Below are 27,567 nucleotides of genomic sequence, written 5' to 3'. Positions count from 1 at the left end.
GCCAGTTACTCATTTCCTGTTTGGAGATGGTGTTTCACATTCTGCAAGACAAATTGAAGAATCCGAAAAATTGAAAAACAAGATCACAACAAAGAAACCCCCCTCTACATGGAGATTCACCGGAGGAAGAACAAGAGGTTACTGGGGTTCGACTTCACACAGGGGCTTCTCCAGGTTCCAGCCTTATGGACAGCAGAGGCTCGGGTATCGGGGTACTCAACGGCAATCCACCACTCGCCATGACACTGTTTCAAAAAACGCCAAGAGACGGGGTCCCAGCAACAGTAGAGGCAAGTAAGGTTTTTGAGGCTGGCAGACCACTATTTTATAGATGAATGGCATAAATTTACCAGGGACCCAGTCATTTTGGATATTGTTGAAGGTTGTCACCTGGACATTAAGGTGGATGACATTTGCCATTTGTTTTCAGGAGAGTTAGAGTATGTTTTCAATGAGAAAGAGAAAGGTATAATTTCTGAGGAAATTAACAAACTTTTAGAGCTTAAGGTCATTAAAGTTACACAAAGAAAGAAGGACCAAATTGTTTCTCCCATTTTCTTGAGGAAAAAGAAGAATGGTGAATACAGAATGGTGCTCAATTTGGAAAAATTAAATAAACACATACCCTACAAACATTTTAGAATGGAAAATTTTGAACAAGCCATCAGGCTGATTAATGAAGGTGATTTTTTAGCTTCAGTAGATCTGAGGCATGCCTACTATTCAGTTAAGATTGCGGAAGAGCAACAACGTTTTTTATGTTTTACATGGCAAGGAAATATTTATCAGTTAACATGCCTACCTAATGGTATCTCTGAAGGGCCTGGGATTTTCACCAAGTTGATGAAGCCTGTTTTTGCAGCTTTGAGGGAGAAGGGATTTACTATTACTAGTTTCATTGACGATTCCCTTAATTGTAACAGTTCCCTGCCAGGATGTTGCACAATCATTAAGGACACTATTGACACCCTAAGACAATTAGGTTTCAGTATTAACGAAGACAAGTCTGTTTTGGTCCCCACAAAGCATATTGAATATTTGGGTAACATTATTGACACGGAAACTATGAACATTTCATTACCAGCACGCAGAGTGGATAAAATAGTAAAAAGTTGCAAGGAACTCATGTGTAAGAGTAAGGAAAAAATCCGAGAAGTGGCCAGGGTCAATGGCCTTCTGGTGGCTGCTATCCCAGCAGTTGAGTTGGGAAAACTTCACTACAGGAAGTTGGAGGCATTGCAGCATTGCATAAAGTGAATGGGGATTTTGACCAATTTATGACCATCACTGATGACATGAAATTGGACCTAAGCTGGTGGTTAAACAATGAATCAGCACAATATAGAAAGATATTCAGGGCAGATACTGAAATTAACCTGTACACTGACGCTTCCAACATAGGTTGGGGAGGCCACCTGAACCATCAGACTACGAGTGGAAGTTGGTCATTAGTTGAGAAATTACTACACATCAATGCTCTAGAGCTTAAAGGTATCTTGTTTGCCCTTCAAGCATTCAGTCATGAACTCAGTGGGAAACATGTTAAGGTATTTTGTGACAATACTACCGCCATGACCTACGTTAATGAAATGGGTGGTACGAAATCACTAATTTGTAACAATATATCCACTTTGATTTGGGATTGGTGTATAGAGAATAATGCATGGGTCACGTGTTCGCACATTCCGGGCAGAGACAACGTTTTGGCAGACAGTGCCTCTCGCAAAATTAATGATAGACACAAATGGAAACTCAACGAGCACATTTTCTGAGATCTTTGTGACATTTTTGGTACCCCTTCCATTGACTTGTTTGCATCCAGACTTAATAAGCAAGTTTCGTTATTTTGTTCATGGAAACCAGATCCAGAAGCACATTTTGATGCTTTCTCTTTAAATTGGGTACAGTTTGAACTTTTTTACATTTTCCCCCCATTCTCTCTAATTGCTAGGTGTCTTCAAAAGATACGTGCAGAACAGGCAAGGGGGTGGATGGTTGTGCCATTGTGGACATCTCAACCCTGGATGGGAATGCTGCTCGGGATGCTAGTCGATTACCCCGGGCTAATCACAAGCAGGAAGAATGTGCTGACGCACCCATCTCTACCAGGTTCGCACCCTGTCATGAAACACACAAGACTCATGGCATGCTTACTGTCAGGGAGACCTTACGAGAACAGGGTGTTTCTGCAGCAGGCGCGGACATCATACTTGCCTCCTGGAAACCAAGCACTGCAAAACAGTACCAACCACATGTCAGAAGGTGGAAGCAGTTTTGCGCTAGATGGGACACCAATTTCCTTAATCCCAATGCATCCAACATCATTAACTTTCTGACCGAAACATTTAATAGGAATGTGGGATATGACAGCATTAACATAGCAAGGGGTGCCCTTTCATCACTGGGCATTGTAATTGATGGATGCAGAGCGGGGAACCACCCACTAGTTAACAGATTTATGAAAGGGGTCTTCAACCTAAGAACACCCACACACAGGTATACTGAAACATGGGATGTTCAACCAGTTTTACAGAAACTAAGATCAATGTATCCGTTACAGGACTTGCCATTAAAGGACCTAACTCTAAAACTCGTCATGCTGATGTCACTCACTCTAGCAGCCAGAGCACAAACTTTACATTTATTAGTGCTTCATGGCATGAACATAGGCAACGACTATATTTCCATTTAGTTGGGAGGTAATATCAAACAATGTAGACCTAACTTTAATATTAAAAGGGTGAAATTTCAGGCTTATTCTAAGGATGACAGCTTATGTGTATGTAAAACTTTGTTAGAATACATGGTAAGGACCCAAGATCTAAGGCAAGGTGACAAACACAAGGATGCAAAATTGTTTATTAGCTTTAGCAAACCGCACGACGCTGTTTCCAAAGACACCATTGCGCGTTGGATAAAATCAATGCTTTGTATGTCTGGTGTAGACACAACTAAATTCAAGGCAGGCAGTGTAAGGCCGGCTGCGGCATCGAAGGCCAAGGCTTTGGCGGTGCCAGTGACATGTATCATGCAAAAGGCTGGGTGGTCAAGGGAGACCACATTTGCAAAATATTATGATAAGCACATTGCAACAAATTCAGATCTATTTCAGGATGCGGTACTAGGATAAACTGGAACCTATGGAATGCATAACATGCTTCCATTTCATTTTCATATGTTAACATAGGTCGAAATTGTTCTGTAAACTACACTGTTAAGTTTGTATTCATACAAGTTACATGGATATCATGTATATGTTTATGTAATTAAGTTGTCAGTTGATTAGACTTATGTTCAAAGAAGGGATTGATTGTGTTTTAATGTTCCAAATTCTATACACTATCAGAGTCCGACACCCCCATGGCTTCAAAGCCTCATGGGAAAGCTCCACTCTGCAGAGGGTGATTTGGTGATGTAAAATTAATAAAGTACACAAGACTTACTTCTGGTCAGTTGAAGTGTGGTTGTAATTTTACGAGACAAATCACCTCTGCTGGAGGGGAGCTTTCACATCCCCACCGCGCCCTCCCATTTCTAAGACATTACAATAATGCAAAGTATTTTTAGTTTTATTTCATGTGGGTGATCGTATACTTCAAAGTCTGAAAGTGTGACGTGGCAAAGCATATCTCCTGTGAAAGCTCCCCTCCAGCAGAGGTGATTTGTCTCGTAAAATTACAAGCACACTTCAACTGACCAGAGGTAAGTCTCGTGTACTTTATTAATTTATAATGAAGGGTGCCAGTACGACCCTTGGAACTATGGACCAGTTTCTCTGACAAGTGTGGTAGCGAAAATTTGCGAAAAACTAATTAAAGCTAAGTAGATGAATTACCTGGAGAGTAACAGATTAACAGACAAGCATTTTGGCTTCTGTGGAGGAAGATCTTGTTTGAGAAATTTGATGCGTTTTACTCACAAGTGACAGACACAGTACAGGAAAGGGACAATTGGGCAGATGGAATTTATTCTGATCTATGGAAAGTATTCAATAAGGTGCCACATAAGAGACTTTTGGAAGATGGAAAACATCAGAGGACTGAGAGGAGGGCTTTTGAGGTGGATGAAGGATTTTTTGGAGAACAGGGAAATGAGGACGGTAATCAGAGACATAAGAAGGAAAGTGATCAATGGAGTTCCACAAGGGTTAGTGCTGGCTGCAGTCATGTTTGCAATTTACATTAACGATATGATGGAGGGAGTAAACAATTATATGAGTTTGTTGCTGTTGATGCCAAGTTACTTAAGAAGGTTAGAAGTGAAAAAGATTGTCAAGCACTGCAACAGGACCTGGACAGGATATGGGAGTGGAGTCATGGATGGGAAATGGAATTTAACACCAGAAAGTGCAATGTGCTGGATTTTGGAAAGAATAAAAAGAAAACTTCAGGTAACTATCAATGGGAAAGGAAAGCATTAAGAAAATGTCAATGGAAAATGATCTGGGAGTAACTGTATCGGATAATTTGTTACCAGGGAAACACATAAACAGAATTGAAGATGAGACATACAACCTGATGAAAAACATAAAAGTGACACTTCAATATTTAGATGAGAAAATAATGAAGAAATTGATTGTGACAGTGGTGAGCCCAAGGGTGGAATACGTAGCAACAGTGGTTGCAGGGTACAAAGTTCAACATAAGAAAATTAGAGACGATTCAGCGGGCAGCAATAAGTTTTATTTGAGACACTCAAATGATATACAGTTTACAGACAACAATGTAAATTAAAAGAGAGGGGCATGATGAGCAATAATAATAATAATAATAATAATGATAATAATAATAATAATTATAGTAATAACAATAATAGTAATAACAATAATAGTAATAACAATAATAGTAATAATAATAATAATAATAATAATAACAATAACAATAATAATAATAATAATAATAATAATAATAATAATAATATGTAATAGCAATAAATATTAACAATAATAACTATGAGGGCAGGTGACTTTATAGTTGTCCTGACTTTTGCCCTTACCTTTCAACATCTTGGCATTTAAACGTCACAACTCTGCCACCACTAGAATCAACGGAATGTCTATTGTTATAACCCCTAAAGGGTGGGGGTGTATGGTGAAATCAGTTTTCTCAGTACGGCAATGTTCTGACATTTTCCCGAAAATTGCTCAGTTTCTATTATAAATTGATGACCCTGGAGGGTGGTAGGATACATCCTCAAGGGCCTCAGCATCACTTCCACCATTACCGTGAAAAGGTTAATCTAAAGAATGGCCACCAATGCTAGGTTGAACTATAACGGGGCTCAGCCTTCATGCGAGTCAAGGGTTTGGAGTCACTGGCCGTTGAATCTCGGGCACGGAATCAGACAAGGAAGAACCAAAAAACACTGCTCCTGCCATTGTTACGGTTATGGGAATACTGAACATGGTGCATATGAGTTGTGTGGCAGGTGAGGAGTCATGCTGACCCATAAATCCCCGTGCAAACTTCAAAGTTATAGTGGAAAAAGGCAGGGCGGAAAATCCAATCACCCGCTCTTTCCTTGGGAATGGAATAACCCATCACCAGCCCTTTAGGGGTTAATATGACTAGTATACAACAAAGTGAAATTAATTAATATATTTTATCACCTTCCTATTCTGGTTTAAATTCTGGATAGACTATAAAAGTCAAATTTTTGGAATGATTTTTTAAGATCCCAGGTATGGGGTTGACATTTACATGAAAGCTACTTATCTAGGGGTTTCAAATTTTTGGAATGATTTTTTAAGATCCCAGGTATGGGGTTGACATTTACATGAAAGCTACTTATCTAGGGGTTTCTACTACTACTACTACTATACTATAGTACTACCACCTCTAAATGAGGGCCAGGGTGCAGTTGAGGTGGGGCAACAGTTGTCTTCAGCGTTGCCATGTCTCTGGAGAACTCAACACGTGACTCATGTCAGGCTGGGTCAGTGGGAGTGCTGCCGCTTGTGAAAGGTTTGTCATTAAGAAAATATCATATTTTCTACTTGCAGTATATTCCTTCAAACTATCTTATGAAAGTTAAATAAAAGTAATAACATTGTTTTAGCACCACCGTAAAATACGTATGCCATGTTTCTTTATTGCCTTAAAAATAGCACACGTATAACTATTTACTTTTCTTCGACATGTCATAATATTTACGTTAAACTTGTACTGGTGTGTGTTTTATCATTTGTGATGCCTTTTACATATATAACAAAAGTTATGCATAGCAAGTTTGGGAGACCTGGCAAGGCTGGTCACAGGCCCCACCCTGCCCTGACCCCACCACAGCCCTCAGTTAAGGATGGCACTACTCCTACTACTACTACTACTACAACTGCTACAACTATTACTACTACTACTACAACTACTATTGCAACTCATACTTCTTATTTGCCTTCAAAGGGGAATTCAACTTTTACATGAATACTTACATAGTTGTGATCTTACAATCTTTCAGCATTTAAATGCTATACATAGAAATCTATTTAAATAACAGCAGAGCCTTAAGATTAACTAGCAAACATTACCATAGCAACAATACTAGATGTCATAGAAGGGAATCACCAAGTCAAGGCCATAGGCAGTTTCGGGCATGCCATTTTTCTTAATTTCTAATAGGCTCACAGATATTTCCAGTATATGTATGTTACTCCTGCAGCACCTAACTAAATTCAACTCAATGTAAAAGTTTAACATCTATAATACTTCTAATTGGTTGGTGACTGTGTGTAAGGATACGGTATGCAGACTGAACATGTTTTGGCACGACAATAAAAACGGCTGGTTTTGCCAGATAGACCACCAATTCTAATGTTTCACCCCAGACTTGGACATAAAATACCATCTGTCTGAAAAAATTGCCGTGAGCTGCCCAGTGTAAAACCACCTTTAGGTTGTTGGTATTCTATCTTAATAGACTGTTTTATAGTGGTGATGAAGTGTCTCCCATTTTCTCTTTAATTTTTTCAAGCCTTAACCCTTTCATTGCTAAGCGCTCGCAACAAGACTATCCCCTCAGGCGTGCTCGGGCACCCCAGCAGGGGAAAGGGATCTCTTTTAACCGCTATATCTCAAAAACTATTCATCAAAGCTACAAAACAAAAACACCATTGGAAAGAGGAGGCCAAGATCTATAAGATTCGGTTATGTAGGCCTCTCCTGCAAACATACAGGCACGTTCAGGGGGTGTTTTTTGCTGTGAGTGCGACTGGTGTTCACAGCGAGCTTTTAGCACCACCAGCAAGTGACGCTAGTGCTCGCTCTTTTAACCTCTGTATCTCAAAACTATTCATCACAGCTATAAAACAAAAACACCATTGGAAAGAGGAGGCCAAAATCTATACGATTCGGTAATGTAAGCCTCTCCTGCGAAAGTACAGGCACGTTCCGGGGGTGTTGCCTGTGATGACGTACATTTATACGTGCGCGACGGTCAGCCGTAAGGCAACTACTGTAGGTCTCTTGATGATGGGGTGCTGGGAGGGCAGCATTGCTAACTGCAAAATTTACAACTATTTGGTCAAAATATCAGTCATGTGATAGGTGAAGCTATGCAAAAATGTCGCTATATTGGACAACAACATCCACCAGTTGCTCGTCCGTAGATTATCCGTGCTGGGTTGACATGATTTTCCACCAAATTTAGTGGAGAACCCACTCAAATGGCAATCCTGTGTTGTGAGAAATATTGCTGGAACACTCTCATACGCGGGAGATTTGAGTGCGGCTGGAGCTCGCAGCGAGCGTTTAGCACCACCAGCAAATACGTCTAACGCTCGCTGCAAGCGTTTAGCCATGAAAGGGTTAAATGTAACATATGACCGTGAATGACTTACTGATCCATGTCTCTTTCCACAAAACTTTGGTAATGAATATATTAAAGGGATAGTAAAAACTAACAAAACCACAAAGAGTTAAGGAGCTGGTAGAACAAGCCACATGCTTGTATAATTAATATATAATATACAAATTTATATTTTACAATAACCAGTATTAATCAACAACATAACAAAACAACATTATTCAAGGACATGTATAGCACATATTGGTAGGTTTCAAGTTATAAACATGTACAGGGTAAAATTGTCATTTATACATGTCCATGAACATCCTCATTTTTTGCAGATCCATGGAGATCCTGGAAGCTGGAACCATGTACCCTCAGATAAGGCAAGCAGACTATATCTCTCTGGTCTCCAATTTACTAATAACTAAAAGCTTATGTATTAGTAGACAAACATTACTGAAGCAACAAGGCACTTGTCAAAATACCCTTGGTCCCCTGACTGAACTTTATGAACCTTTTTTGTGTAATTATGATCCTGCAAGCCTCCTTAACCACATTTGAACACTATGTACAGCAGTAGTTGTCAACAATTTTTCTTGGGATTACCAATCCATTCAACTCAACATAAAAATACTACAGTAAACTCTCGCTTTGATGAACAAATTGAGAAGACGGGGGTGGTTATATCTAAAATCCGTTAAATCTGGGGGATCCAAACTTTGGTCATTATACGAACTGAAAGTTTGTAATTTCTGACCACTTCCATATGCAATGGGGCCCTGTGTCTAGTGATAAGTAGATACTGAAAAAATGTTGCTAGGTCTGAAATGGCTAGTTTGGGGGTAAACTTTGTATAAAAACAAAAAATAGATTGTAACTTTCATTCAAGTTGACTTTTTTTATTTTGCTTTATATCACCTGTTTCTCACTACTGAATTTACATTTGTATATAAACATAACTACTATAGTTGGTTCACCCGAGTCTGAAGTCTGCATTATTGCGCAATGGCAACCTGCTGCCACACAGCGTGTCCTGTTTCATGGATACTGTAGGTTAGGATAAGCATAGTTAACAGTACTCAGTGTCAATAATATGCAGGCAGCAATAACAAATACTGTCAATTATAGTCGATTTTGAGTAAAAAAAAATATTAGTAATGTAGCAAACAGCTGTTTTATTAATATAAAGCCTGCTAATTATCTCGGTGGTGAACAGCTTAAAGGTTGTTTAATAACCATAATCAGCGATCTTGTAAATCAACAAAACAGCTATTTGTGATGTTACTAATATTTTTTTAACTCATAATCGACTATTATTATAATTGACAGCATTTGTTATTGCTGCCTGCATATTATTGACATTGATAACTGTTTACTATGCGTAGGCTAGCATACAGTATCCACAAAATCGGACACGCCGTGTGGCTGCAGGTTGCCGTTGCGCGATAATGCACACTTCAGACTCGGATGAACCGACTATAGTAGGCAAAGACAACAAAAAAAATGCCATTTAATACTTTGAATGTGCTCTCTATTGAATAAAGAACTTAGGAATTGGGAGTGTGTCATCTCACTCAAGAGCCTGCCCCGCTGCCACCACCGTCGCTGCCCTCCTGCACAACCAGATGCACAGCAGCCTCAGCAACTCGCTCCTTTCATATTACAGCAGTTCATGATGACTAAACCCAGTAAGTCCTCAGGGTTGACAGGAATGAGCAGAGCAACAGGGGCAACATCACACACCTGCATTCAGTGGACCCATGGGAGAGGGGGTGAGCCAAATGGAACAATGGATCAGCTGATCCCAACAAATTGGCATCCCACACAAAAGCTCCTTTACAACATTCCCTCATCAGTTCTTAAAGGTGACCCTTTGTCAGAACAGCAATCATAGTTGAATGCAACATTCATAGAGGGTAAGAAGATGAAGAAAAGGTGACACTGACCACACTTATGGCAACGTCTTGTTTACATTCACTGTCTTGCCTGACTTGGCAGACTCTGCGGCACTTTGGCAAGCCTTGTTAACTCTACAGTCAAACCCCAGTTTACGAGTGCCTTAGTTTATGAACGTTTTGATTTACGAGCAAAAAATCTTCACAAAAAATGCCTTGGTTTACGAGTGGTGACTTGGTATACGAGCATCCTGCTTGTTCCTTTTTTTTATCGCCAACCCCCGGGTGGGGACACGGGCTATAAGGAGGTCGTCATGGTCTAGCATGTATGTCCTCGAAGTGACAGCTCATGAAGGGGAGGGGATGATGCCAATAGACTGACTCTATCGGCTTATGTCAGCCAAGCCAACCAAGTTGGTCTTTCGACAAGGACTGGCGTGTCTCTTTGTACAAATGGAAGACGTTAGCGTGAGTTCCCTTTTTTCACTGTAAGACGAGTGCTCAGAGCAGAAAATAATGGGAAGAGTCTCAGTTAGGGCTTCTACCTTGATCTAAAATAAATAAGGAATGCAACATTCCATCCTCCAATACAAAATGAATCCATATTTTAGGGACCGGATGGCAACCCTAAAATTTCTCTGGCCTGCCATAACTGACAGCCGCTGCCCGCTGCTGGTGAAGGCAAGAGGAAGGGGCGAGAGACGTTACAATGTGTATTTTATACGTATTTCCGGATGACCTTTGAGAAACATAATTTTATAGACTGGTTTTGTGGTTCACCAAAAAACGTGCTCACTACATTTTTAAAACACTGAATTTTATCTGTTTAACCATTCAGTCAGGCAAATACGGAACAAATGGCGTTATATACATATTTTAAGGAAAGGGTGGCAAGTTTGCAACCCTAAGGCATCATCTGGCGATATATGGCCTTCTTGAACGACACCCCATTCTTGAGACTGTTTTTAACCTCCCTCCCGTAATCCACCAGAGCACTCTATCTTGTCCATATGATTGGATGAACGAACACTATTTCTCATTTTGTCACTCATCAAAGACAACATGCGTTAATTTAGTCACAGTTAAGGGATCAACAGTTCATTAGGAATATTTCAGTAGCTACTTAGTGTCACTGCATGCGACGTTGTTTCTTAAAACGTCTTTTTTTCTCTACAAAATATTGACAAATGGCATTGTTTCACTCGTTTCTAATGATGATGATGATGATGTTTTCATACTGGGAAGTTGTTATTTGTCCTACAGTGATGCTTTAAAATGGTCTGTAGTGCAACAGCAACACAACCGTAACTTTGTGAACACTTTGTCCACCCACACCTGGCAGGATTACCCATAGGAAGCTCAGGAATGGTCATCGCCATAAACCTATGGAGGTGTTGCCAGCAAAACATTGGCCGTACCCCCGTAGAGTGGAGTTTTTAGAGAAAATTTGAGAGAGGAGTTCAGCCTTAGAGATAGATGAGACAGCGGTGTTGCCGTCAGGACTAAGGAGAGGAGGGAAAGATGAAGAGGTGAAGTTGGAGATGTTTTTGGCTAGATGCCAGAAGTCCCAGGAAGAATTAGAAAAAGCAAGAGTTTGGCATTTTCTATTAATAAAGGAATTTTTGGTAAGTCAGTGAAGAGATTTTGCATGATTTCCGGCAGAAATGTAAAGATCATGGTTAGCAGGAGTGCGAAGGCTCTGGTACCTTTTGTGAGCTGTCTCTCTATCTTCGTCAGCACGAGAACAAGCATGATTAAACCAAGGCTTTTTAGCATGAGTAGAAAAAGTATGTGGAATGAATGCCTCCATTCCAATGCAAAATAATTTTGAATGGTGAAGAAATGGAGGAGGTTAATGATTTTAAGTACCTTGGATCAGTTATGTGTAAGCATGGTGGTACGGTGGGAGAGATAAGAGAAAGGGCATTGCAAGGAAGAAGGGTGGTAGGGTCTTTGGGACGAATCATGAATGGCAGAAGTGTGAGCATGGAGGTAAGTAAAAAGGGATTTGAGAAATACTGTAATAGTACCAACCCTCACATATGCAAGTGAAACGTGGGCCTGGAATGAAAGTCAGAGGTCTAGAGTGCAGGCAGTGGAAATGAGTTATTTGAGGAGTGCTTGTGGTGTGAGTAAAATGGATGGAATGAGTAACGAAAGTGTGTACAAGCGTTTTGGAATGTGTCACAGGGGTGAAGGGAAGAAGTGTGGAGTGGTGGAAGAAGTGTGGAGTGGTGGAAGAAGTGAAGCGACAGGCTTTAAAGTGGTTTGGCCCCATGGAGCGAATGGAGGAGAGTGAGATGACCAGAAGGGTATGTGTGAGTGAGATAGAGGGAGGGAAGGCTAGAGGACGACCTCCAGTGAAATGGAGAGATTGGGTGCAGGAGTATGTTAGGGAGAGGGGGGAAAGATCTTTGAGAAACTTTGAGCAGGCAAGGAGGGAGTGTCTGGATAGAGAAAGTTGGAAACTCTTCTGCCATGGCCATCCCCTGGTGGGGGCTCCTAGGAGCAGGCATCCATGAAATGATGATGATGAAGATTGACAGGTAAACATTGTTAAAGCAACAAGGCACTTACCAGAATACCATTGGCTCCCTGACTGGATTCTTTATGTAACTGTGACACTGCAATCCTCCACCACTTCAATTTATAAATGCTATGTACAGGAATCTATATAAATGGCTACAGAATCTAAGAATTGGCAGACAAACATTACATAGCAAACAAGGTCCTTATTCTTAGCCTCCTCCTGTCCTATGATACATATCCATACTCTGTTGAGGAAGTGTATGTGTTTGTTTTTTCATCAGAGATGCTACTAGTACACTGAGGACCTGTTTAATGGCACTGATTCTGGCATCAACATCTAAGTAACAGTACCACCAGGTACTCCCTTTGGCCATCAAAGATGAAATTTGGGAACTGTCATTCCATGTTTTTGTGAGCATCCTGCTGTGTGCTACCTTCTCTTCTGAATAGTTTGCTTTGCTAACAGTTTTACATATTTGTTTTTGATCTGGCGTACATCAACAGCCAGGATTATTAAATTGATTGATATTATATATGTTGTAGTTTTCTTGATTTGGTTTCAGTAACAGATATATGTACAGTAAAGTCTTGCACTTGGTGTGTCTGGGTTTGGCGAATTCCCATTTGGCAACTCAAATCAATCACTACCCTAATTCTCATTGGTGGCCATATTCTTCCATTTGATGACCCCCCCACCCCCCAAGCAAACACTAAGTTGCATTTGGCAACAAGAGTCTTGCCCTATGCAGATTTATCCCCTAGGAAATACTTGTTAATTGTTATTGCTGTACGTATTTCCTTTCCCAGAGACTGGTATTGGTATTGACAGTTCCAATGTTTTTCAATTCCAATATTTGTGATACTGAAATGGTACCTACCAAGTATACTACTTTCTAACACCGTCCACCCTACATTCACACTGTGTTGAGCAAGGCATACGAGTCAGCCACACCCCCACAAATGTACATACACACACATGCACACAAAGAACTACACATGCACACAAACATATACAGTGTCAGTTTTAGGGCTGCTTTCACAGTTGTTTTGTTTGTTTTGATCATTACCAGGCGACGATCGCCACTTTAGAATTTCCACTTAAAACTGTCTGATGGGGTAGTGGCGGCTGCGGGGTTAGCCTAGCCCCGCACCTTACCACACACTCTCAACACCTCTCGCTTCCTCTGCAGCCGCCACTGCCCCATAGGTCAGTTTCACGTGGAAAACTATAGCGTCGATCGGCGCAATTGGTAACGATCAAAACAAACAAAACGACTGTGAAAGCGGCCCTTAGTCTACTTTTGGGTCACTAAATGGTAAGATGATTTAGGGCCCATCCTGTGTTTACATAGGGTACTTAACCTTGAAATATGAAGATTATTTTCTTATTATAAACATTTTGGGGCACAAACAGAAAGGATCCTCAAATGATTACATGTAGCACTTGTACCTAAAACTGCCTCTCCCCACACACACACACACACTGCTGTGCCTACTCCACACTCTGGATCCGTTGTCGCAGCACACTGTCCCCCTCATCACACGTGCTAGGTGCTGAAACTGCCTCACCTTCTTCCCTTACCACTCCTGCAAGGTAAACAGAATAATTATGGTATGTATACATGCTTACTTTTTATTACTATTATCAAACACAGTGCAACAAGTATGGCCTCAACAATTAGTATGGTTTCGGAGTCCTCGCCGGAGGGGGGACCACAAAAATCCCCCAGAGAGGACTCCCCTTTTGGCTTACAACCTGAGAGGTGTCATGATAACTCCTCTAACCTCATTTTTATCAACTTCTGCAACATTCGCAGTCTTCGTTCTAATTTCCCTTCTGTGGAACACCATCCACTAAACCTCACTTTCTCTTCCTCACCGAAACACAGGTTTCTGAGGCTACTGACAGCAATCTCTACTCTGTTCCCTCCTACTATTTCTATCCTAAATTTCAATCCAAAGCTGGATGCTGTATCTACATGCGCAACGACCTTGACTCCTATGAATTTTCCACATTTGGCTGAGACTTAATTGTCACTCTATTAGTAAATATGTCTGTGCTGTTTATCTCTCACCTAACTCTACCAACTATGTAAAATTCTTTGACTATTTGAACCCTAAAGTAGAGTAGTTCTTGATTCACTCTCCTTTCCCAGGAATATCCATTCTAGGAGATTTCAATGTTCACCATCAGCTTTGGCTTTCATCTTCTTTCACTGACCAGCCTGGTGAAAAAGCCTACAACTTTGCTTTCCTCTGGCCTCAATGGCTTATGGACCTGATGAAATGCCTCCTATTTTCCATAAAAACTGTGCTTCTGTGCTGACACCCTGCCTGGTCAAATTCTTTCACCTCTGCCTTTAAACATCTACCTTTCTTTCCTGCTGGAAGTATGCCTACATACAGCCTGTGTTTAAGAAGGGTGACCTTTCCAATCCCTCAAACTACCATCCTACAGCTTTATTTCCTGTCTTCCTAAAGTTTTTAATCTATCCTTAACTGAAAGGTTCATAAGCTAAAATTTTGAAAGCATTCAACAAGGTCTGACACAAGTCTTTGCTTACTAAACTTCCCTCTTACGGTTTCTATCCCTCTCTCAGTACTTTCATCTCCAGTTTCCTTTCTGGCCATTCTATCTCTGCTGTGGTAGATGGTCACTGTTCTACCCCTAAACCTATCAATTGTGGTGCTCCACAGGACTCTGTCCTATCTCCCACTCTCTGTTGTTCACTGATGATCTTCTTTCAATAACAATCTGTCCTATCTACTCCTTTGCTTATGACTCTACAGTACCCTCTCGAGTTTCGCGCTCGCTTCGTTCCGAAGGTATAGCGTTAAACTCGAGGATCGTGGAACTCGAGGTATTGAAAACACTGAAAAAGTGCTTATTTGTTCTAACCAATGGATTTTTTTTTAATTTAATTTTTTTTTTTTTATTATTTTTTTTTTTTTACATGTGGCCTATGGTGCCGGTAGACTATCCATCTGGACCTAATGGTCAGCCCCGAGCCTGTCATGGTGCAGGCACCTGTTTATGGTGGCGCTATTATAATTGGCTCATGCTGCCCCCCGGAGCTCACTTTTTTTCCTTCTTTACTCCCTTGTTATCTCAAAATACGTACCTTGGAAGAAGGGAGAAAACAGGAAGAGAGAACGGGTTATTTTAAAGCCACAGATGAAGCCTTACGATTGGCTGAGCTCTGAAAACACGCTTGTGATTCGCTGGGAGTCTGATGACGTCATCGCTGGCGCTCACCCAATCAGTGGCCTCACTGCCTTGAGGCGGTGTCACACTGGCCGTTTTCCTCTAACCGTTGTGGCTACTGGCAACGCCCGTACGCCCATCCAGGAGCGAGTTGTCGGTTGTTCATAAGCTGGTGTCACACTGGGCCTTTTTCTTCCCACCGTGTTGGTGGCAGCTTGGGCAACCGGCAACTTTTCCGGGTGTGCGTCACACACATAACGGGAAATTAGAAGGTTGGGGGGTGGGGGGCAGAAGGGAGAGTCAGGTCATGTCATGACACACACACACACACACACAGAAAGGGAAATGAGAAGGGTGAGGGGAGGGAGAGGCAGAAAGGAGTCAGGTCATGTCTTGACCTAAGTCACGTCATATCCTGACCAAAGCCCTGGTCTGATATTCCTTTCTGCCCCTCCCTCCCCACACCATTCTCAACCCCCTTCTGTGTGTGTGTGTATTTACCTAGTTGTATTTACCTAGTTGTAATTTTACAGGGCCTGGGCTTACGCTCGTGTGGTCCCGTCTCCGTATCTATAATTATCCAACTTTTCCTTGAAGCTTTGCATACTCTTCGCCAATACTATTTCTTCACTTAGTCTGTTCCAAACCTCAAGGTATAGCGTTAAACTCGAGGATCGTGGAACTCGAGGTATTGAAAACACTGAAAAAGTGCTTATTTGTTCTAACCAATGGATTTTTTTTTAAGTTAATTTTTTTAATTTTATTTTTTTTTTTTTTTACATGTGGCCTATGGTGCCGGTAGACTATCCATCTGGACCTAATGGTCAGCCCCGAGGGCGCAGGCACCTGTTTATGGTGGCGCTTATTATAATTGGCTCATGCTGCCCCCCGGAGCTCACTTTTTTTCCTCCTTTACTCCCTTGTTATCTCAAAATACGTACTTTGGAAGAAGGGAGAAAACAGGAAGAGAGAACGGGTTATTTTAAAGCCACAGATGAAGCCTTACGATTGGCTGAGCTCTGAAAACACGCTTGTGATTCGCTGGGAGTCTGATGACGTCATCGCCGGCGCTCACCCAGTCAGTGGCCTCACTGCCTTGAGGCGGTGTCACACTCGCCGTTTTCCTCTAACCGTTGTGGCTACTGGCAACGCCCGTACGCCCATCCAGGAGCGAGTTGTCGGTTGTTCGTAAGCTGGTGTCACACTGGGCCTTTTTCTTCCCACCGTGTTGGTGGCAGCTTGGGCAACCGGCAACTTTTCCGGGTGTGCGTCACAAACATAACGGGAAATTAGAAGGTTGGGGGGTGGGGGGCAGAAGGGAGAGTCAGGTCATGTCATGACACACACACACACACAGAAAGGGAAATGAGAAGGGTGGGGGGAGGGAGGGGCAGAAAGGAGTCAGGTCATGTCTTGACCTAAGTCAGGTCATATCCTGACCAAAGCCCTGGTCTGATATTCCTTTCTGCCCCTCCCTCCCCACACCATTCTCAACCCCCTTCTGTGTGTGTGTGTGTGTATTTACCTAGTTGTATTTACCTAGTTGTAATTTTACAGGGCCTGGGCTTACGCTCGTGTGGTCCTGTCTCCGTATCTATAATTATCCAACTTTTCCTTGAAGCTCTGCATACTCTTCGCCGATACTATTTCTTCACTTAGTCTGTTCCAAACCTCTATATTTCTTTGTGGGAAGCTATATTTCTTTATGTCTCTTGAGCATCTTCCCTTCCTCAACTTTTTTCTATGTCCTCTAGTATTCCTGCTGGAAGGTTCCTCTCTTAGTAGCAATTTCTTCTTATCTACTTCTACCATTTTACTCAATAGCCTATATATTTGTATTAGGTCTCCTCTTTCTCTTCTTTGTTCTTGTGTTGGTAAGTCCATTTGTGTGTGTGTGTGTGTGTGTAATAATAATAATAATAATAATAATAATAATAATAATAATAATAGGTTAATTAATGTAAGGCAGCCATTAGGCTGAAAATATACAAATTAAAAATACAAGAAACTAATAGTAAATAGGCTACACTAGAGGGAGGGAGAGGGTGGGGGGTGGTTTGGGAGAGCTAAAAACAGAGACATAAGGGAAAGGGAGTGTGGTGTGAATGGGTCACTTATAAGGGTAGAGGCGAGGTGCTAATCTCCACATGACCCTTTGGGTATGACTGTCACTGGGCATTGTTTATCATCCGGCTTCATCATGGGCACTGCACTACATTTGTAAGGTCAGTTCGGCGCTCTGAAGGGGTTGAGTTTGTTGTGGTGTCTGGTGAAGCGGGAGGGAGGAGGCGCGTCGGGTGGCAGGAGGTGGCGGTGGCGAGGATGATGAAGCAGGGAGATTCCGAATTTTCTGAGTGAGTGTGTGTGTGTGTGTGTGTGTGTGTGTGACAAGTCAGGACATGACCTGACCTGAGTCATGTCATGTTTTGACCAAAGCCCTGATCTGACTCTCCTTTCTACCCCATCCTTCTCATTTCACCTTCTGTGTGTGTGTGACAGGTGTGGACATGACCTGACCTAAGTCAGGTCAGGTCATGTCCTGACCAAAGCCCTGACTTGACTCCTTTCTGACCCTACCTCCCCACACCCTTCTCCTTTCTCCTTATTTTCGTCCTCTCTATCTCACCTTTCACGAGAGGGGCATATAACACGAGTGAAGCTACACACCTCCTCTCGAGTCGCAGGCTCGCGTGGTATTGAGGGCTTGAGGCTATACCAAGTTAAACCAAACGCAACAGGGAGGAGGCGGCGGAAAGTTCAAACGCGGTTAACGTGTTAACAAGTCTCTCTCTCTCTCTCTCTCTCTCTCTCTCTCTCTCTCTCTCTCTCTCTCTCTCTCTCTCTCTCTCTTGCCATAGCCACAATGTTTGGGGGAAAACATCCAGTGTGATACTACCTTTTACGGTAGCGTGCGTGACGCCGATGGTAAGTAGACGTGACCTGTACATGTCAAAGCAGCGCGAAACTCGGGGTGATAATGCGCGAAAGTCGGGATGGTAAGAATTTAGGACTAACTGCGAAACTTGAGGATCCCGAAACTCAGATAGCGTGAAACTCGAGAGGGTACTGTACTCTACATTATTCAACATGATTTAACAGAAGACCCTCCCCACAGGAATTATGTGATTCCAGGTTGGAGGCTGCAGAATGCTTGACCTCATCTCTTACTTTTACTTCATATTGGGGCAAAAGGAACCTGGTGTCCTTTATAGGGATGTACCGGTACCAAAATTTTGACTGATACCGATACTTGTGCACTTATTTTTTTTTTACACAACAATTGCAGCAGCAAAGGGGTAAAATCAAATGTTAAGAAAGAAAAAAGACCCACTACTCGTTCCACCATAGAAGGGAAGAAAAAAAAAAGAAAAAAAGTAATCAGTGCTAGCCTGAAAAAAGGTCTCCATTGTCATGAATTTCTTTTTATTAAGTTTGTTATTAATAAATTTAGGTCCCTTAAAGACAAGGGTTAAAAAAATCAAATGAAAAAAAATGGTAATATAAAGTATGTAGTACTATTTATTTGATTATACGTGGAGTATGGATGTTTGCAAAAAGCAAATACTGTAATTTCTATAGTTATGATAATATAACTTCCAAAAAGCAAAATTCGTTTGCTCAGTGTTAAAATCAATCCGTTCACTGAACACAGCCAAAGGGCGCTGGCTAAATTCTGACAGGTTAACAGATACGTAGAGAGGCTAGCTAGGAAGACGGAGAAGAATGTGAATGGTAGTGTATCAGACCAGCATTTGCGTCACCCACACACTACATGCTCAGCAGCTATGAGAAATTTTTAAAAATTGAATAATCAAATTATTTTACATCTCCATTGAATTATTGTACAAATTCCGGGATTTTCATATTAACGTACAGGCATTATTGTACTACATCGTAGAAACGGTTGGATTTCCATATTTGTACGAGAATTATTGTATGACTGACAATGCTAATGAGGCGAGTGGAGGGGCTCCGCCAATCCTGCGCCGAAGCTACCTTGAAAGCTACTAAACCTGTATTGAGCGTGTCTGCAGTACCAAAGGCTATGCTGTATATTAAGTATTATATACTTTTATTCAAAGTAATATGAATTTAATCGTTTAAAGTGATGAAAATTAAATCGCGGGAAATTCCAAATTCTGTAGTATCATAATACTAGATATTTACACTTTTTGAATATTTTTTCAGCAATTTAGAAAATCCAATTTCTGTTCAACAAAATTATTTCCAACGAGTGCTGCGACGTACAAAACTCCTTCAGGTATCGGTAGTATCGACAGAAAATCAGCTGATACTGATACCGATACTCTTAAAATGTGCCGATACCACCATTACCGATACCGATACATCAGTACATCCCTAGTCCTTTAATGCCTCAAAACTCAATATCTCCACCTATCAACTTGACACAATCTTCCAAACAGGCTGGCTGAGTCGACAGAGTAACAGCACAGCGTTCAGGAGGACGCGAGTTCAATCCCCGCCCAGTGCCACCAAGCTGGGATTTTTCAGCCGCCGCTGAGTGGCTTAAAACTACCCACATGCTGTCCAGAAGACCACCTATCAACCCGGACTCTAGATTCTAGGATTAAAGACGAGCTCCGGGAGGGCAGCATGAACCACTGCAAGATGGCGCCACTATAAACACTTGCCTGCGCCAGAATGGGCTGGGCCGACCATCAGGCCCCACTGGGAAGAAGCCTTGGGCCGACCATCAGGCCTCACCGGGGAGAAGCCTACCGGTGCTATAGGCCGCAACGTAAAAAAAAAAAATAAATAAATAAACATCCTCGTTCTTTCCTTATCCCCTTGACTGCGGATTTCTTACAAGAAGACATCACCAAGATACAGAAATGGAACAAAAAGTGGCTGCTACAATTTAATGAAAAGAAATGTGAAGTCATGCACCTTGGGAGGGGATATCCAGCATACCAGTACCATATGGGAAACACTCCACTATCCACCACAGAGGCAGAAAAAGACCTGGGAGTATAGTTACCAAGCTACCAGTGAAAGCCAAATCCGTGCCAATCGCAGCGGACAGGTTAACTCAAAATCTTAACTGGAAACTTCACATCTCTTGTTTAGCTTCCTCAAAATTGGGCATTCTGTATTGTCTCTGCCAGTTTTTCTCCCCTGCCCAGATGCTGTCCATATACAGGGGCTTGTCTGTCCTTGTATGGAGTATACATCTCATGTGTTTGGGGGCTCCACACATACAGCCCTACTAGACGGAGTGGAGTCAAAGGCTTTTCATCTCATCAACTTTCCTCCTCTTACTAGCAGTTTTCTACCTCTAAAATTATGCCGTAATGTTGCATCTCTTTCTATTTTCGATCGGTATTTTCATGCTGACTGCTCTTTCGAACTTGCTAACTGCATGCCTCCCCCTCCTCCCACGGCCCCGCTGAACTCGACATTCTACTCTAGCTCATCCCTATACTGTCCAAACCCCTTATGAAAGAGTCAACTAGCATCTTTATTCTTTCATCCCCTTCACTGGTAAACTCTGGAACAGCCTACCTTCATTTGTATTTCCTCCTGCCTACAACTTGACCTCTTTCTAGGGAAGGGTATCAAGACACCTCTCCACCCGAAATTGACCTCTCTTTTGGCCACTCTACTTTTATCTTTTTAGAAGCAGCATTTAGTGGCCTTTTTTTCTCTACACTTTTTTATGCCCTAGAGCCATCCTGGCGGAAGCATTTGAATACTTGTTGAAGATGTTCCTAATGTTCTTTCTCCGAGGAGCTGGCAACAAGGCAGTCTTCAAAGTGGGAAAAAACGAATGGTAGCCCCCGCAGTACTGTGTCGATGAAGCGCCAGAATGTTTGACTTGTATTTCTGAGCTCAAAGGTAAGTCTTAAGAACTCAAATAATCCGAAAGGTGTGATGACTGCAGCCTTGCAAACTTCGACAGAATTAACCAGAATCTGATTGCAGGCCTGTAGAAGGTTGGTCTTCGAGAAGATGGTAACACCAGTCAAACCCACGGTGATGTTGTGAATATTAGGCAAGGGGTAGCGATCAAGAACTGTCATCACACTGAGGGCCTAGTAATTGCTGCAGGGACACCAGATTCCTGGCTTTTTCTTGATACCATGTGCAGTGCTGACAACCATGAACTTTTTGAAGGGTGGATTATACCCAGGCTAAGCATCTGTTTCAACTCATCCTTGGTGATGCACAGCCTGTCTGGTGCCAGATGGCAAAAACGAGAGATGACTGCCAGTTCCCTCATTTCGATGTGACGGACGATATTGTGCTTGAGTGGAAGTGGCAAGTCATTATTGTGGACCAGTGACGAAAACTTTTCTCACAGCTTGAGAAAGGGAGACGTGTTGTTCTGTGGCAAGGCCCAGAGAAGCAATGGTGGTCTGCTGGCCGATGACACAGCACCAAGTAGTAGAGTCACAAACTCAGCCATGTTGTAGGTCAATCCAGTAGTTATAATGCTGAAGAAAATCCATGCTGATGATACCTAATGTCGGTCCTCACAAAACGCCACACATTTGGTTGACCAAGGCCAATGGTGAGTTTAACAGACTTGCTGCTGTATGTTTTCATCTAAGTACCATTCATGGACACCAGACTGGGGAGGCAGTGGCTGAGTGGTTAGAGTGCAGGACCCCCATTCACTGCGTTCTGGACGACGCAGATTCAAATCCGCTGCTACCACCTGGGATTTTTCAGTCACCACTGAATGGCCTAAGACTACCCACATGCTGTCCTGAAGACCACCTATCAACTTGGACTCTAGAGGAAACTGTCCAAGTGAATTAAGAATGAGCTCCGGGGGGGCAGCATGAGCCAAGAATAGATGGCGCCATTATAAACACATGCCTGCACCATTATGCACAGGGGCCGACCACCAGTCCCCTGAAGAAAGCCTACTGGCGCTATAGGCTAAAACACACACACACACACACACACACACACACACACACACACAGAGAAATTAAATTAGAACCATTGGTAAAGGAGGACGAGGCAGACTTCCATGGGACAGAACCAGATGAAGATATGAAATTAGAACCTTTGCTGGAGCAGGTTTATGCTAACCTCATTCAGAGAACCAGGTGATTAAATGAGAACCTTGGCCAGAGATGGATGAAGTGCACTAACAGCAGACAGAACCAGGTATGGAGAACAATTTAGAACCTTTGCAGGGGTAGCATGGAGTACACTGACATCAGACAAAAAACCAGGCAGAGATATCATATTATAAAGTTTCTAGGAACAGGATTTGAGTACATTAACATCATACAGAAAACTTAATGAAGAAATGAAATTAGAACCTTTGCCAGAGCAGGATGGAATACAATCACATCAGATAAAGAATCATTTGGAGGTGAGCTCACATCTTTTTGCATGGGTAAGATGAAGTCCAAGAACATCATACAGGCGGAGAGATAAAATTATAACTTTTGCAGGGACATATAAAGAACCAGGACCAATAAAAAAAATAGAACCCCTGTCCAAACAGTAGTCTACTGATGGTTGATGATAATGACAGGAACAGAGTGGTTAAGGATATCGAGAAAGGGGAAGCTGTGAAAGAGGGATGGAGAGAATATTTAAAAACTTAATGAATTTTGAAGATGGGGGTCCAGCGGATGTAACAGCAGTAATTATGAGTGGAGGTAGATGAGGAGTATATAAAGAAGAAAGTATAACATATTAAGAAGTAAATCAAACAATAAAAAAAAAAAAAAAAAAAATGGAAAGGCAGAGGGAACTAATGGAATTACAGCAGAAATGTTGAAGTGTGGAGGAGATGTAGTTACTAAATGGATGGTCAAGATATGTGAAGTGGCATGGGAGGGGGGGTGGGGGGGGTCAGCAGACTGGACAAAAGCCATCATTGTCCCAGTTTACAAAGGGAAGGGCAGGAGAGGGGAGTGTGGGAGCTATAGAGGTATAAGTCTGCTGAGAATACCCAGAAAGGTATATGGAAAAGTCATAATAGAGGGTGTACAAAGACTTACAAAAGAGAAAAGCAGTGAAAAACAAGGAGGCTTCAGGAAGGGAGGGGGATGTGTGGATCAGGTATTTTCCTTCAGGATAGTAGTAGAAAAAATATTAGCAAAAGGAAAAAACTATACGCTGCCTTCATGGATCTAGAAAAGCTTATGACAGAGTCGATTGGCTGGCATTGTGGGACATTTAATGATATATGATGTGGGAGGAAAACTGCTTAATGCAATAAAGTCTTTCTATGAGGATGCATCCGCATGTGTCAAAATTAGTGGAGAAACAAGTGAACATTTTGAGATAAAAGTGGGCTTGAGGCAGGGGTGTGTCCATGGTTGTTCAGTATTTATATGGATGGTGTTATGAGAGAAATAAAGAGGCAAAGTTGGGAAGTTGGGGTAAAATGTATGCTGAGGGGACGACGTGGGTGCTGAATTCAATCTTATTTGTTTATGACACCTTGCTCATTACAGAAAATGAAAGTAACTCACAAAACTTGGTCAGTGTTTTTGATAGTGTATGTAAAAGGAGAAAGCTGAAAGTAAATGTCTACAGGATTAAAGTGATGGTTTGTGATTGGAGTAGAGGTGAGGTTGTGGATTTTGTATGCCAATATAGAGAGGGAAGTGAATGGGATAAAGAATGCAAAATAATTTTGAATGGTGAAGAAATGGAGGACATTAGTGAGTTTAAGTACCTTGGATCTGTTATCTGTAGGCATGGTGGTACAGAAAGAGACAAGAGAAAGGACATTGAAATGAAAAAAGGTGGTATGGTCTTTGGGACGCATCATGAATGGCAGAAGTGTGAACATGGAGGTAAAGAATGATTTGAGAAATATAGTAACAGTACCAACCCTCACGTATGCAAGCGAAACATGGGCCTGGAATGAGAGTCAGAGGTCTTGAGTGCAGGCGGTGGAAATGAGTTATTTGAGGAGTGCATGCGGTGTGAGTAGAATGGATGGAATGAGTAATGAAAGTGTGTACGAGCGTTTTGGAATGTGTCACGTGGGTGAAGAGAAGAAGTGTGGAGTGGTGCAAGAAGTGAAGCGACAGACCTTAAAGTGGTTTGGCCACATGGAGCGAATGGAGGAGAGCAGAGCTGGGCACTTCCGATCATCAGTCCGATCGTCCGATCTGATCGGAACAGCAACTGGCGATCGGAATGCAAAGATTGGATCATCTTTGTAAAAGGTAATCGGACTGTGGAGATCAGAACTTCACAAACTAACTTCCGATCTCCGATCACAGAAAAGAAAGTGGTCAATGTTGTCATGGCAACAAATGACTGCAGACTTCTTACAATTATTTTTAGACATGTTGCTAAATAGTTACTTTAATAAGCGTCTTTATTTATAAAATTGAGCGATAATTATTGATCGTACATTTATTTAATCCTGGTAAGGTATTGTGAACGAGACGCGCAGGCGCAAAGTCGCTTTATTTGCTTGGCGGGACTTGTTACACGACGCCATGACAGTGTGGTGTGGGCTGCAGTAGTGGGCTTCTGCCCACTCCAGTAACCGAGTGGCCTGACCCAGTTGTCAGTTATGTATTTTCTGCTGCAGTGCTACCACCCTCTAATGGCGGCAGCGTCAGTTCCTTTTCGGGAAACCAACAAGACCTAAGCTAAAAGGGGGGGCTTTGCTCCACCTCGACCCCCCACCTTCTTAACCGGGGGGAGGGCTTTGCCTTCCTTCAAACTCCCCCCCACCCGCCCGTCAGGCTCCCCCCGCAACAAGAGGAGGAGGAGGAAGGAGGTCTCGTGAGACAGCGCAACATGCCGCCCAGACCATGGCACCAAACTAACGCCCCATACCCCTCCCATCCAAGAACTTGTCTAACCTCTTCTTGAATGTATCTATCGTGTTGGCGCTCACCACATGACTTCTACGTCTGTTCCACTCATCCACCACTGTTGGTAAACCAATTCTTGCCTATGTCTTTGTTGACCCTGAACTTATCCAACTTAAACCCATTGCTACGTGTCCTACCCGGTGTGGTGTCATCTGCCATCCACGTATCCTAAGACATGCGCGGGATTTGTTTACAAACAAAGGGTGGATGAACTGCGACATGGTACCATGTCTTTGTCGACTGCCTATCGTGATATGTCCCACGTGAGTTTTTTTTTTTCTTTTTAAAAGTAAATGTTGACGTACGTTTTGAAATTGAAAATTGCTTGAAATATGATAGTTTCTTCCTGCACCCTTTGTATGTCAGTAAATGAGGTATGTCGGTCAATGTGATAAATGAGATGACCTGCTCCCCTTGTATGTCGGTATATGTGATAAATGAGATAACCTGCTCCCCTTGTATGTTGGTATATGTGATAAATGAGACAACCTACACCCCTTGTATGTCGGTAAATATGATAAATGAGATAACCTGCACCCCTTGTATGTCGGTATATGTGATAAATGAGATAACCTACACCCCTTGTATGTCGGTAAATGTGATAAATGAGATAACCTGCACCCCTTGTATGTCGGTATATGTGATAAATGAGATAACCTGCACCCCTTGTATGTCGGTAAATATGATAAATAAGATAACCTGCTCCCCTTGTATGTTGGTATATGTGATAAATGAGATAACCTGCACCCCTTGTATGTCGGTAAATATGATAAATGAGATAACCTGCACCCCTTGTATGTCGGTATATGTGATAAATGAGATAACCTACACCCCTTGTATGTCGGTAAATGTGATAAATGAGATAACCTACACCCCTTGTACGTCGGTAAATGTGATAAATGAGACAACCTACACCCCTTGTACGTCGGTATATGTGATAAATGAGATAACCTGCACCCTTTGCATGCCGGTATATGTGATAAATGAGATAACCTACACCTCTTGTATGTTGGTAAATGAGATAAGCTGCACCCCTTGTATGTTGGTATATGTGATAAATGAGATAACCTGCACCCCTTGTATGTCGGTAAATATGATAAATGAGATAACCTGCTCCCCTTGTATGTTGGTATATGTGATAAATGAGATAACCTACACCCCTTGTATGTTGGTATATGTGATAAATGAGATAACCTGCACCCCTTGTATGTTGGTATATGTGATAAATGAGATAACCTGCTCCCCTTGTATGTTGGTAAATGTGATAAATGAGATAACCTGCTCCCCTTGTATGTCGGTAAATATGATAAATGAGATAACCTGCACCCCTTGTATGTCGGTAAATATGATAAATGAGATAACCTGCACCCCTTGTATGTCGGTAAATGTGATAAATGAGGTACCCTACACCCCTATATGTCGGTAAATGTGATAAATGAGATAACCTGCACCCCTTGTATGTCGGTATATGTGATAAATGAGATAACCTACACCCCTTGTATGTCGGTAAATGTGATAAATGAGATAACCTGCACCCTTTGCATGCCGGTATATGTGATAAATGAGATAACCTACACCTCTTGTATGTTGGTAAATGAGATAAGCTGCACCCCTTGTATGTCGGTATATGTGATAAATGAGATAACCTGCACCCCTTGTATGTCGGTAAATGTGATAAATGAGATAACCTACACCTCTTGTATGTCGGTAAATGTGATAAATGAGATAACCTGCACCCCTTGTATGTCGGTAAATGTGATAAATGAGATAACCTACACCTCTTGTATGTTGGTAAATGAGATAAGCTGCACCCCTTGTATGTCGGTATATGTGATAAATGAGATAACCTGGACCCCTTGTATGTCGGTAAATGTGATAAATGAGATAACCTGCACCCCTTGTACGTCGGTAAATGTGATAAATGAGATTACCTGCACCTCTTGTATGTTGGTATATGTGATAAATGAGATAACATACACCCCTTGTATATTGGTAAATGTGATAAATGAGATAACCTGCACCCCTTCTATGTCGGTATATGTGATAAATGAGATAACCTACACCCCTTGTATGTTGGTAAATGTGATAAATGAGATAACCCGAACCCCTTGTATGTCAATAAATTTGAGAAATGAGATAACCTACACCCCTTGTATGTCGGTAAATGTGATAAATGAGAAAACCTGCACCCCTTGTATCTCAGTAAATGTGATAAATGAGATACCCTACACCCTTTGAATGTTGGTAAATGTGATAAATGAGGTACCCTACACCCCTTTTATGTTGGTAAATGTGATAAATGAGGTACCCTACACCCCTTTTA

General features: G+C 42.0%; 1 protein-coding gene across 1 annotated transcript in view; it reads right to left on the bottom strand.

Annotated features, from left to right (window-relative positions):
• Positions 1–5,647: 5,647 nt before the first annotated feature.
• LOC127006079 (seipin-like) overlaps positions 5,648–27,567 on the bottom strand; it is a 41,799-nt gene continuing 19,879 nt past the window's right edge. The window contains exon 5 of the mRNA XM_050875577.1: positions 5,648–13,793. Coding sequence (XP_050731534.1) covers positions 13,699–13,793 — 95 coding nt within the window. The 3' untranslated portion in view covers positions 5,648–13,698. The remainder of the gene's footprint in view (positions 13,794–27,567) is intronic.

This window comes from Eriocheir sinensis, chromosome 32, assembly GCF_024679095.1.
Source record: "Eriocheir sinensis breed Jianghai 21 chromosome 32, ASM2467909v1, whole genome shotgun sequence".
Lineage (NCBI taxonomy): Eukaryota > Metazoa > Arthropoda > Malacostraca > Decapoda > Varunidae > Eriocheir > Eriocheir sinensis.
This window is presented reverse-complemented; position numbering and strand designations above follow the sequence as displayed.